At 58.7% G+C, this 13533-nt stretch overlaps 2 protein-coding genes across 5 annotated transcripts in view; one reads left to right on the top strand and one right to left on the bottom strand.

Annotated features, from left to right (window-relative positions):
* Nucleotides 1-972, top strand: part of DNAH17 (dynein axonemal heavy chain 17) — a 99778-nt gene extending 98806 nt beyond the window's left edge. The window contains exon 79 of the mRNA XM_088802429.1: nt 563-972. Within this exon, the coding sequence (XP_088658555.1) occupies nt 563-810 (248 nt within the window). The 3' untranslated portion in view covers nt 811-972. The remainder of the gene's footprint in view (nt 1-562) is intronic.
* Nucleotides 56-13533, bottom strand: part of PGS1 (phosphatidylglycerophosphate synthase 1) — a 33570-nt gene continuing 20092 nt past the window's right edge. For 2 of the 4 annotated variants that reach the window (XM_074320772.2, XM_019735640.3), the window contains exons 8-10: nt 8008-8156; nt 3865-3993; nt 56-655 (exon numbers count right to left, since the gene is read on the bottom strand). In XM_074320772.2, coding sequence (XP_074176873.2) covers nt 3874-3993; nt 8008-8156 — 269 coding nt within the window. In that variant the 3' untranslated portion in view covers nt 56-655; nt 3865-3873. Of the gene's footprint in view, nt 745-3864; nt 3994-8007; nt 8157-13533 lie in introns of all 4 variants that reach the window. The other 2 variants (XR_012492365.2, XM_074320773.2) reach the window with 2 other exon arrangements.

The raw sequence follows: 13533 nt of genomic DNA, 5'->3' as shown, positions 1-13533 counted from the left end.
CCTGTCGGGGTGTCGGGGGCCCCAGTTCCCATAGCACAAAGAAAAGCACAGTAGCAGCCGTCCTCCATGTTTATTTGGAATGACAGACAGGAAATATAAACATCATTAAATAGGGTGCGTAGAAATAACAGCAGCCTGGGTAAACGCAGTAACAGTTCTGTGCACATGGAAATGGGTATTTACACGTAGATGTACACACAGGACGCTCCCTCCCTGTGAAGGAACTCCTGTCATTTTCAGCAGAGTGGTTGTTTCCTGCACTGAAATTAAGAAGGCTGGCGGATGAGGCTCTAAACGAATGTAAACGATGGCGCCACTGGCTTCCGTGCCAGCTGCGCTCTGTGCACAGTGGGGTAAGGGGGCGGCCATGTGATTACCGACGACCTCTCCGTTTACAGCTCCGTCTTCAGCAATTCCTGTGCCCAGCCAGCCCCTGGCACCTGGCTTGAGCTCTTTGGGAGCAGAGCCAAGTCGGGGGTGTTGGGGGCACCAGCCTATCCCTGCAGGCGTGGGGTGCGAGGCCAGGCCTGTCCCCTCACTCACAGTCAGCATTGCCCTGCAGGCGCTCGCTGGGACACCCAGACCGGGGTCATCACCGAAGCGCGGCTGAAGGAGCTGACGCCGGCCGTGCCCGTCATCTTCATCAAGGCCATCCCTGTGGACCGCATGGAGACCAAGAACATGTATGAGTGTCCCGTGTACAAAACACGCCTCCGCGGCCCCACCTACGTCTGGACCTTTAACCTGAAAACCAAAGAGAAGGCAGCGAAGTGGGTCCTGGCGGGCGTGGCGCTGCTGCTGCAGATCTAGCTGGCGCCCGCCCGAGGCCACGCTCCCCAGATGCGAACTGCACCTCAAGCTCACAGCTAGAGTGTCGACCTTGCAAGGGGTGCTGCCTTTTTCCTCCTACATACTCAAGGCACATGGTAACTGTGCCCACGTGGACTGGCCAGAGGGTGAGGGCAGCGTGGGAGAGGGGATTCGGTGGGATTAAAACAATGACGTCACTGAATTGTGCCCATCTGGTTCACCTGAGCCGGCCTGCAGCTCGGCACCTGATGGCCACCAGGGACCTGGCACAGGCTTGGGGACGAGGCCCCAATTCGAAGCAGCCGGGGCAAGTGTCCCAGGAACCAAACCCCCAAATCCTGACTTCCCATAGGGGCCACAAGCAGCATACAGGGTGAGGGCGTGGCAATCCCACCCCTTGGCCCGATGCTACATGCCAAAGACCCACCAAGGAGGGGACAGGGCATTTCGTCATAAACAGGAGCGGCCACCTCTCCAGTCCCCTAAAGCATTCCCTTTCTGTCACGGTAAGGCCACCTCCACAAACTACTCCCCAGAGGTGCCGTTTCCACATAGCTGAAGTGCTTGCCCACCAACTGCCCACTTCCTGAAGGTGCTGGCAACAGGACACAACGAGCAGGGATGCGGGGAGCAGCTTAGACGTGTGGGTGTCCTGGGGGGTCTCAGGCTTCCGCAAAGAACTGCCCAAGCCCACGAGCCCCTTGGGCCGCTGCCTTCACCTCCGCCCCTCCTCAGTCACAGCAAGGGTGCAGGGCTGCTCAGACCGTGCCCAGGAGCAGTCCAGGGCGCTGCTCGGCACCAAGAAGCCCTGACTTCCTATCCGTGAGGCCTGTGCTGCGACCTGGATGTGCAGGAACGCCCGGCGCTTGGTCCCCTGGACAAGGCCCTCAGCCAGTGCCCGTTTCAGGCCTCTGGACATATCCAGGGACAGGGCTAAAGAAAACCTGCGAGGACACAGCCCACCGCACCAGGTGGCCAGCAGCAGCCTGGCCCCTCACCGTCTGGCTTCAGGCCTCACTCAGCGGGCTCCTGACGTGAGGGCCGCCCTGAGACACAGCTGACTAGGACCTGGGAACCAGGGTGACTGGTAGGAGGGTGTTTCTATTTGTCACCAGAATCATCTCAGCAGAGTGAGACCAGTGAGTCCCAGACCCGACTGACACAGTGGCAGAACATTCCAGTGAAGAGACTGGACGGCCAGGGCTGGCTTGGGTAAGGGGATACAGGCAAGAGGAGGGAACCCACTGGGAAACGGAACGCAGGCGAGGCCGCGAGCAGAGCCCACAAACTCCAGAGGGGGCCCATAGGCTGGCCCCCTTCCTGTTTTTAGGCTTAAAAGCAGAGTAAAGGCTAAGTCACTAGGATCCTGGGACCTGGTGGGGCCGACAGGGGGAGTCCTCCCTCCCTGGGGGCCAAGGTTCAGGCAGGAGTTTGGGCCCAGGAGCCTGGCTGCCCGGCAACCTCCTCTGCTGGCCAGGAGAGGTCGCTCCTCAGACAGACAGAACAGAAAACAGCTAGTCGTCACCAGGCAATTCGTTTTCAATCCCCAGTAATCACCACAAAATGGGAAGGTTTTCCAGTTTTGCCTTCAGAGCCTGAAACAGTCATCATTCCACACTATGCATCGTGAGCGGCTGACAGAATTCTCTCCAAACTTTCCGAGATGATTTACCTCTAGGTTACAATCCAGTGACGAGGAAACAGGGACGGGGCCAAAACCCGCTTCACACCTGAGTGCTGGGAGGCCTGGGCAGCCACTCTCTGCACCTGGGCTCTGCCATCTGGCTCACCGCCAGGCTGGCCAGAAGAGCCGGAAGCACTCCTGGGGGGACAGCTGCCCAGGACTGTCTTGTAGGTAATTAGCAGGGACAAAGCGAGCGGCCAGCGGAGAGCAGGCTGTGGCAGTGTTTGCGCCGATCCCACATGCCAGCGCTGTACACAGAAAGCCTCTCTCCAAACAGAAACCCGGGCCCAGCACATTCTTTTGGCTTCTCTGGTCTAATTGTCCCACAGGACAATTTAACAACTAGTTTGAAGGCAAACAGTGTTAACTGATGTGCTGCGGCCCCAGGGCAGGGCGGCCCTGGCCACCAGCCACTCCCAACCACTGAACCCGCAGGCTGCCGGGGGCGCAGGCTGCCTGGGGCGGGGAGAGGCTGCAGATGCTTCGGGTCTGAGCCCAGAAGCCCCCTGCCCCACACAGGCAGCCACGGGCTTCGGGGACCCCCGAGGTGACCGGCCAGGACTGAAAACCCGCACTGGCCACATAGCCCTTGACCCTCATCATCGAGTCCTTCGCACCGTCCCTTCTCCACAAGCCAAAGGCCCAAATATCCCACCCCCACCCCCCAGTGTGCGCAGGACAAGTGGGAGCCCAGAACACCTTGGGACGCTGATCCCATCTGGGGACCTCTGGGGTGAGCTCAGGGCCTAAGGGCTCTGGAGCTCAGAGGGTCACTCAGGAAGACGCCACCTCTCAGGGAAGCCGCACCTCCGGTGTCCGGGGGCAGCTCAGGTCAGGCCCGCTCACTGGGCAAAGCGGTGGCCTCCCCCGGAGTAGGCAGAGCGTGTCCTGTTACCAGCTGCCAGCAGAGAACATGGAGCCTCCGTAAGTGCACGTCACAGAAACGTCAGGCAGAGGAGGCCGAGCCCCGAGGTCTGGCCCCATGCTATCTCCTCCTGGCATCTCACCCTGGCGAGAGCAGCTGGCCAGGCAGCAAGCCAGGGCCCTCTCCCCGCCAGGGCGCTTCCTGCCCTCTAAACCATGAGCTCAGCTTCAGGGGAGGGTGGTGCAGTCTACCTGTGTGCCCATAGTCCGGGGGAAGGAAGGCCCTCGTGCCCTCGTGACACTGCCCCCCACCACAGCCTGCCCTGGGACGCCCTGGAGAGGGCTGCCCGACGAGCATCAGGATAACCATCCACACAAGCGCGGCACCACTCCTGTGTCACCAAGGAAGGGACGAGAGAGCACTGGGGTTCCTATGCGAGGTCTGGGAACCCCAGTGGGGCAGTGACCCCTGGGGAAGCCCACTGGGTCGGCCCTGGAGGTGGCACCTGTCGTCCTCAGAAGAAGTTCTTAATCAGCGGCGTCACCAGCTTCACCCACAGCTTCACGTGCCGACTCGGCTGCTCGAAGGTGGTGGAGGACACCACACCTGACCTCAGGTAGAGCTGCTCCTGCTCCTGAGGAAAAGGAACAGGAGTTAGGGGTCCCCTCCAGCACCAGGCAACAGGATGGGGTGCCGGGGCCTGGCGGCCAGGCCCTGCAAGTGGCCCCTTTGAAACAGTCCTTGGAAAAGCTAAGGAGCCCGCGTTGCTACATGTTTTTAAGACCAAGCCGTGCAGGGGACAGAGCTGAAGAGATACAGCTGGTGGAAAAAGTGAACATTCACCCTTCTAAAGGAGGTATACTGCACAATTAGGATTATTTCGTACATGAGACAGAGTTTTTCTTCTCTCCAGTTGGCAGAAGCTCCCGTGACACCACCACGGGGCTGACAAAGCCCCGGGAGCAGGCACACCTGCTGCTGGAGGGGACCGCGTCGTCTCTGCCGAGAGCAAAGCCCTCAGAGCTTTCAAAAGCTCCACTCGCAAGAGTTTATCCCCAGAAAAGAAGCATGTGCTGAGATTGATTTTTGTACACTAAGATTTATCCCAGCAACATCTGTAATAGGGAAAAACTGGAAACCACCTAAATGTCCAACAACCAACTAATTAAATATAATAAACCCAAATGACAACGCAGCACTCACTATGAGATACTCATGTTCTAGAAGAACGTTTCTTCAGTAACGCAGGTAGGCACATATATTAAGCGAAAAATCCTGGATATGAAATCATAGATACCATATAATCCTAGTTTCATTAAAAAGAAGCAAGTTAGGCCTCTCCATGTGCTCACAGAACAAAAGATGGAAGATCAACCAAAAGGATTTCAGCAATTATCTATGGACGAAAGGGCCAGTATATGCTAACTTCTTAATTTTCACAATGATCACTTTCATATTTAAAAACAAGTTAAGTGACACGTATCTAAGCCTTGTCATAAACTGCGCTTGGGATCACCGACGGAGAAACTGTGTCTTTTAAACAACTTGCCCCCCACACACTGTTCCCTTTTGTAGGGGACCTATTGCACTTCCACAGAGGCTGCGACCGACGTCCCCTGAGCTATGAGACGCCTACCAACCCACACCACCGTGAGGACCGAGCAGCAATGGCTGTGAAGACGCTCTGGCCACGGGGGACCAGCAGCCCCCGAGAAAAGCCTGGCTGGCTCTCCTCTGGGGGCGGGGGCAGAGGGTGTGCCCCCCAAGCTCCTCTGACCCCGCGAGAACGGGACGAGGATGCCTGGCCCACCAGAACGCTGGCAGCTGGTCCACAGCTTTTCCTATCAAGGCCTGGGGCAACCGAGCGCCTGGATGCAGTTCTTCCTGCACGTTTCTGGCGCTGGCTCTGGGGCCGGGAGCCCGTGCTGCGGGGCGTGGCCCCCGGGTGCTCCCGCGGGGGCTGCCCAATCCCACTCTGGTCCCTCGCCTCCGACGGCTGCTGCTGCTGCGCCTGACGGAGCGGCCAGCTTCAGTCTCGGGGGCTGGTTTGCAGGAGTCTCCACAGACCCGGCTCCAGCTTTATGTTTTCAAATGAATATGCAGCCAAGATTTCAATTAAATTACCAGAAACACTTAAGTTTCCTCACAGACGCCACAACAGGGATGGGGAAGGAAGTCAGCTGATCGAGGTTACAATGCTGCTCTAGGGTGTCTTTCTGGGGTCACAAGTGGTAAAGCGTGTTCCCTGAACAAAACCAGGAAGCTTTCAGTCTTTACTGTATGTACTAAGAGATGGGCGGGACTTGGGGTTCAGATAAAAATCCCTCCCATCCCATCCCAGTGTGACCCAAGCGGGGCCCTTGCCCGCATCCCAAGGAGAGTTCCAAGGCGGCTTCTGGGAGACAGCACCCAGGCAACGGGGTTTTAGGGACTTTCTGGGCTGTGGGAGGCTGTGTGGCTGGGCATTGGACGGGCCTCCACGACGGCAACTGCAGTCCCCGCATATGAGCATATGGGCGGAATTATCCAGAAACGTGTTTCTGCATTTCAAAGGCTCTAAAGAAGGGAAGAGCTGCAGCATGAATTGCCACCCTCCCACAATCAAAAGCCCCTGGGATTCAGGTTTGGGAAGAAAAAGAAAATATCCCAAATATGTCATTTGGGAAAGCAGATACTGACCACAACCAGCCCAGCTTTTCTCAAGAACCAGGATGTGGGTTCAGTCCCCCGTCTCAGGAAGTGGGGGACAGTGGCCAGTACCAGGACCCTGGGCACAGGCCTGGGGAACTTGCTCCCCCAAATGAGCCCAGGTCCACAGAGACTTTGTCCGGCCCCAGGCCAAGTCACACGAACGCTTCTCTACTGACCGAGGACAAAAAGTCAGGGACCCAGGCGTCTGTGGAAACCCGCTCTCTGCGGTGGGGGGTGGGGGGGGCCGGAAGTCCAGGAGGCTCCCCCCTGGAAGGTGCAGGTGTGAACCTTTCACAGCACCCGGCTCTGAGGCCAGCTGTCCCCACTGGAACCTCGGCTGTGGGGGCTTCCTCAGTCATTTGCTGGAAACCTGCTGAGCAGATCAGATTCTCCCACTGGCCACCCAGAGCGTGACCGCTGCCACTTCCTCTCACCCTCCATCGTGAAGCCCTTCCCGGCACCAAGGCCCCACTCAGTCGGACAAGATTCCCAGATCGCAGGAGGCAGATCCCGGGGCACAAGGCCGTGACCATTTCCTCCTCCAGCAACAAAGGCTCCAACTATTTCGCAACAGCAATTCCCAACACTGGAGAATAAAAGCTTCACCAAGTCACCAGCTGAAGCCTCTGCGGCTGGGCCTACAGCGATGTTATCAGCAACGGGATCCCGACTCGGGAGGGAGGAAAGCTGGCACCTTCCCGGGAAGGCTGTGTTGCACAGGCCACCAACTCGGAGCCCGGGGTGGTGTGTTTGCATTCTCAAAAGTCTATCAGCGCTGACTGCTGCAAGTGACCAAGGACAGACATTCACACAAAAGCACGAAGGAATTGCCACTAACTCTGTCATTCTCCACTTTAAACAGAGTAAATCTGACTAGCATGCAAGGAGGTGGAGGCCACGGCTGACGCTCAGGGAACCACCACTGCGTTCCCGTCCCACAGAGGAGATGGAGTGCTGCTTCTCTGCACCTGGCGGTGGGTCGCCAGCCAGCAGCATGTGGCTCAGGGTCCCCGACCCCAAAACTCTCCAGCCCGAGCTCAGGAGAAAGGGCTGCTCTCCCGACTGAAACGGCTGACAGCGCAGGCCCAACCACACACTGGGAAGTGTCTTCCAAGGGGAGGAGAGGAGGGTCTTCAGAGGGCTACCTGCACGCGATCACTTGTCCACACCAACATGCTGAGCCAGACACAGCAAGTCAGGTCCCATCCCCCGCTCTCCGCAAGAATGCCTGCCTTCTCCCTCTCAGGGTTGCAAGGAAAGCAACCCCATTACAACTATAAGCATGAGAAAAGCCATACAGAATTCCAGGACCCCCGCACCCCGAAGGAAGATGGACCCTGCCTTGGCCAAGCTCTGTCCCTGGACATGGGGAGCAGGCAGAGGCCGCCGGCAAGCTTCCCCAGTCCCACGCCCCCCTCCACCCTGACCCTGCAAACACGCCCCGAGGAAGCCCTGCTTCTGGCCTGGCAAATGTCCAAGCTCTCCAGCACCCCCTTATATTCAGTCCCTAGCACCCCGGGCCCTATCATCCCTGAGCGCACGAGTCTAAGACGAAAAGCCCAAACACCCGTGCAGAGAGGCCTGGGGCGCAAGGGCACGGACACCCGCGAGCGAGTGCTCCACGGGCCCCGCACTGGTGCTCTGGCTTCTCTGTGGGGTCGGCCTCCTTTTCCTGGCTTCTGTGTCACCCTTTCTGCCCGGGTGGCCGCCCTTCCATAGTGGACCTGCATTCCAGGAAGGGCTCCGCAGTCAGAGGCCCGCAGGCTTCAGAGGGAGGCCCTGCAGCCAGCTGCTCTGGCCACCAGCCATGCCTGCCACCACCAGGGGGCTGCTGAGGACTTGGGCTTTTCCTCACTGGGCTCAGGTGGGCAGCACGGGACACAGCTGCCAGGGAATGTGACACAGGCAGGGCTGAGCACCCTATTCGACGCCCCCGCCCCCGCTTTCCCCCACCCACCTGGTGGAGCTGCTGCTGTAAGGCCTGGTTTTCCGTCACGATGGCGATCTGGGCCTCCAGGTCCCGATGGACTGACCTGTACCCAAAATTAGGAGAGCCAATCAACGTGAGACAGGGCAGGCTGCTCCCAGCCAGGTACAGCCACAGGCCTGCAGGGAAAAGGAAACGTGCAGAGGAAGTGAGCACAGCATCTTCCCAAGCTGCTCCACACCCCACCACCTAAGAAAACCCGGGTGCTGGGGGTGCCGCTGCTGCAGACCCGCTGGGCAGGCTGGCCAGCCTCCTCTTGGCCCTGGCCCCAGGTGGCTCAGTGGGACGGCTCCACTCTTTCTGTCGCCCTGCACGCTGTGGCCTCTTCCCCAAGCATGGTGAGAAGTGGGTTCTTAAAGGGAACCTGGGGTGCCCGTGCCCCCTACCCCGGGGGGCTAGCCGGAGGCCCTTCCCACTCTCTGAACTGCCTCCACCACAGCCTGGCCACTGGAACTCAGCCCATCTGGGCAGAAGCTCCATCGTCCTTCCACGGACACTGAGGGAAAGAGGCCACGGCTGTGCTACATGGGGGCTGGGGACAGCAGAGGCAGGCGGTTCCATGGGGGTGACACAGGCGCTTGGTAAGAACAAGTCACACCATTCTGTCTACCTAAACGCAGGCCGGGCCTTCCTCCCGAGGGACTCACGACCTCCCTCTTCAGACTGCTAACACAACACACACACACTGGAAGCCCCAAGGGCACCAGAGGGAGACCCCGCTGGGCTCAGGCACCGTCCCCTGGGGCCCGGTGGGGGCCAGACCTCAGAGGCGCTGCAAGTCTGCCCGCCCAGAGGACACTGCTTCCCCTTTTTCGCTAGAAAATGAGCCGGCTGACATTACACTCAGAGACAAGGCAGGGCACAGTACGGGCAGCTTGGAATAGGGGTTCCCGCTTTGTCCCCCCACCTGGCAACTTGCTATCTCTGACAACACCATGGTGACATTTCTGTAATGCAGGTCCCGGATTCTCTCAGAACCTAAAACGTCACATGAAACGGGACAGGTAGGCCCTCCGCTCTGCACCCCGTGCCCCCATTCCGTCTCCACGCCCGAGCGCCAGGGCCCACTTGCACAGTCCAGCCCCCATCAGAACTACTTCTCCCACAGAAACAATTCCCAAAGCCTCCCAGGGACATCTGTCGCCCTCGACTTCCTTCCTCTTACGGAGGGAGCCCCGACTGCCCTGGCCTCTTTTTTTCCTCCGTGCTGTGCCCTCACAGCACCAGGGACACTGCCCAGAAACCCCGCCCAACGTCCATGGGGCCAAGTGGGTGCCAGGCAGCTGCGTGGTGCCCCTGCTCGCAGCGGGCTCCGCGCCCTCCCAGCACCGTGGGCCTCTCCTCCGCCAACACGACCCTCTCAAAGGGCCAGTCACGCACCATCGTCAAAAGCGTATCAACAACATGTAACGCTCACCAAGCTCCGAAAATAGAAGGTCATTTCCTAATTCTCACTCAGAGCATTTCCAAGGACGTCTTGGATAAGAGAAGACGACGCTCTGCTGCCTGTTCCTGTCATGTGTCTGACATCCCCCCCACACACACAAAGGGGCCACATCAAAGCCACTCACTTGCCTGTGGGCACCGCTCAATCAACTGTCCCACCCCACTGGGCCACTGCCGTGGGGACAAGCATGTGGCCAGCCTTACCCTGTGTCGAGAGACCACCGGGGTGGACGGGCTGGCCCTGGTACCCTGACCCACTGCCCAGGGAGGTCCGAGCAAAATGGCCGTGCTTGTCTCGTGCAGGCACATCGGGCTTAGGTGTTCTTGCCCGGCTTCCCAGTCTGGAGCGGGGAGGGACACAGAACATGGGACACGGTGACAGGCAGCTCGCCAGCAGCCTCAGAAGGCAGGCAAGAGCTTACTGTTCCAAGTCTTCTGACGCCAAGAGCAGCCCTTGTCCAGCCAGCAAGGGGACAGGTGAGATTGAGGAGGGAGGCCCGACACCCTCGTGGGTGACATGGGTCACAGCTGATGTGAATGTCACCCTGGCTGCGTGCATCCAGAGCTCCTGGACCGCAGGGTCTGCTGGGATGGCCGAAGGGCCTGGTCCGACGGAACTTTTTATTTGTAAAATCTGCTGCAACACAGGGTGGCCAGCCCGCACCACCACGCCGCCCGGCTCCCCTCATGAACCACTGCTTCTCAACCTGTTCTCACTACTGGCCCTGAAGGAGCTGTATTACACCTGTGTTTCCTAACTGCACCCTCAGAACAACACTTCACTGTCACGGACATACTGTCTGTCTGTCTGCGTGCTGCAGTCACGCATACCCGTGCTTTGTGTATAACAGATCGTGAGTTTTTCAGCTCCCTCCCCGAGAGCCTGGGAACCGGGACACACACCTACGTCCCTGCCACCTCTGCCTCCCTCCACTTCCCTCTTCAGCCCAGGATGGACTTCAGGTATCAGCTGGGGTTGACGAGGGGGCGCCCCTTTTGCCCTGCTGACCACGTTGGGGGGCCTGCGACTGCCCCTCCACCCTATCTTGTACTGCACTTCTCCATCAGAAAGAAAATAAAGACCATAAAATGGTGCCACGGGCGCCCCCAGAGCTCCGAGCGCTGGGCAGGCAGGCGCTGGGACGCGGTCCTGCTAGAAGGACTGAAGCTCGCCAGTCAGGAGCGCTCAGCTCTTGTTCTGCACCGAGGACAGCTGGGAAATGGCCACTGGGGGCGGGGGGACAACAGGCTCTTTTGAGCAATCTTTCATCCCTCCGTTTGGAGCTCTGGGATGTCACCGGGACTCGCTGACGGGAAACACGACACTTCCCAGCCGGCCAGAAACCTGTTATCAAGCCCCAGCTCTTCACCCCAGGCCTGACCTTTGGGCCCCACTTCTCCACGGTTCCAGGAATCACCTGGTCAGGGAGAGGCTTCCCAGCGGGACGGGGACGACAGCACTCCGGGGACTGAGCAGGGGTGGCTCAAATGGGCGGGGAGGGAGTACTCTGTGTGGGTGCGTGCTTCCTGCTGCGGGGGGCACAGGAAGACTAGGCTGCAGTCCCGAGACTTCTGCAGCTCCCCAGCTCTGGGCCACATGCCCTGCTCCACGCCTCCTCCTTAGAAAGAAGACACCTGCTTCTGCTCTGCTCACTCCCGCCTGCAGCCCCTTTTCCGCACGGCCCAGCCTCATTCTAAAGGGCAAACCAGACGACCCAAAGGCTCCCCACAGCCACCGCTCCCTGTGCCTCAGCCCCTGCCCATGGCCCTGGCCACTCCCAGCCCTCCCCGCCTCACTCCTGGCCACACGGCCCTGTGCTGCTTTGCAAGGCCCGCGGGGTCCTGGGGCTTCACATTTCTGTTCCCTCAATGTCGCTCCTCAGAGAGGCCCTCCCTGACCCCTCATCTAACAGACCCCGTGAGCCTGGGTCCTTCTCGTGCTGACACCCTTCATAACCCTTCCATTATATTTGAAGAGACTCATCTGTTTATTATCTGCCTCCCACTAAACTACAAGCCCTAGGAGGCCAGGGAGTCAGTCTGTCTGGATCCCAGTGACTCTTCCCAGTGCACACGGCAGGCACTTGGTGAATATTTGTTTGAATGAAATAAATGAGAATAGTAAAGCCTCTTCCAAAAACAACTGATGACTAAATTGAGCATAAAAGGAGTTTGGAGGTTCTAAGCAGGAGCTTGTACATTCTGAGTTAGAGGTCTCCCCCGAGGATAACTCCAAGGGAAATTCAAACGTACACAGCCCTCCCCACCTCCCCCGCCCCACGCTAGTCTGCAGTCAACCTCAGAGGGTTCTCAGACCCCTGAAAAAGCAAGAGGGGACAGCAGTCCTCAAGGCCTCTGCTGCCGCGGAGGGACGAGCACCTGCCCGTTTCGATGCCAGGATGGCACGAAACACCCCGAGGCCTGGAAGCGGGTGCAGGCTTCAGTCTCAGGGGAGCAGCCGTGGAGCTGCCCCCACAGCCTACCTGCCAGTTCCCAGGTGAGACCTGCCTCCCGTGTGCCAGGGCAAACAGGGTGGAGCTGCCCTAGCTCTCACTACAAGATCACTTTTGGGCACTATGCCAAGCGGCCTGTCGGGAAGGCAGTAAAAATAGTGACAACTCACAATCATTAACAGATTTCTTGTCAGCAGGAGCCAGAAGAGTCTCATCTGTGGTCCTGCCCCGCCCTAACCACACACATTGTGCTGTTAACGCCAGAATATTGCATCCAGATGAATCAAAGTTAACGTCTTAAAACTCATTTCTGATCCTCGTGTCCCCATCTGAAGGGGCTGCTGGGTAGGGCTGGGCCAGGCTCGGAAAGCTGAATGCTTCTTCCAGAAGTCCCGTGATGTGTGAGCCCCCCCCCCCCCATGGAGCCGAGCCGAGATGTGAGGAGGGAGGCCTGCCAGGCTTCACTCACGCAGGCTCCATGAAGCCGCGTGACAGGTCAGTTTGCTGGCACGTGGGGGACACAGCACTCAGAACTGTGCACAAAGCCATTCTGCGCCTGGCCCCCTGGACCCCACTCTCCATCAGAACCAGGTTTAAAAGGGGGATCCCTGGAAGCAACCGAGCTGCCCTCAGTAGACGGATGGACCAAATAGATCGTGGCCCATCCAGACAAGGGAATATTATTCAGCGCTAAAAAGAAATGAGCTGTCAAGCCAGGAAGAGACAGGGAAGACCGTTAAATGCATGTTCCTAAGTGAAAGACGCCAGCGTGAAAAGGCTGCAACCATGTGATTCCAAGTGTGTGACATTCTGGGAAAGGCGGAACTATGGGGACAGTGAAAGGACCGGGGGCTGCCAGGGGTGGGGGTGGGGATGAACAGGCAGAGCACAGAGATTTTTAGGGCCGTGAAACTACTCTGCGTGACACAATAGCGGAAGGTCCCTGTCACTTCACGTTTGTCCAAACCCACAGAAAGGACGGCAGCAGGTGACCCCTCATGGGAACTGTGGGCTCTGAGTGGTAATGACGCGTCTGTGCAGGTTCATCCATTGTAGCAAATGCACCATCTGGGGGGGGGGGGTAATGGGGAGGGGGCTGTGCAGGTGGGAGGCAGGGGGCGGATGGGAAAAATCTCTGTCCCACCCTCTCAACGTTGCTGTGAACCTAAAACTGCTCTAAAAAGCTAAGTCTTTAAACAAATAAATAAAATAAACAAAAGGGCACAATCTTTCAGTTATAAGACAAAAACTTATGCCGTGCTCCACCATCTGTAAAGAGCAGCGTCTGCGCCCACCACCTGCACAGTGCGTGAAAGCAGACACGAAAACGCAGAATCCCCAGGGTCCACTCGGGGCCTCTCCTGCAGTGTCCGAGCAGCTTTCCATTAGGAGGCCCGATGCCACCCGGCTCCCAGACCATCCACCACACCTGCTGGGGGAGGAGGGGGGAGGCAACAGGAAACCGAGGGGCCGTGACTCAGAGGATTCCGCCAGCTACTGGTGCCTGCACCACCTCCAGGGGCCGCTCCGCAGGTAAGGTCTCTGGCCTCACTGACCCCGGGACAAGAGCACCACCACCATAGGGGACAAGGCCGCC

This window comes from Rhinolophus sinicus, chromosome 12, assembly GCF_057876585.1.
Source record: "Rhinolophus sinicus isolate RSI-liver-muscle chromosome 12, RSI-T2T, whole genome shotgun sequence".
Taxonomy (NCBI): domain Eukaryota; kingdom Metazoa; phylum Chordata; class Mammalia; order Chiroptera; family Rhinolophidae; genus Rhinolophus; species Rhinolophus sinicus.
Note: the sequence above shows the minus strand (reverse complement) of the source record. Positions and strands in the feature narration are given on the sequence as shown.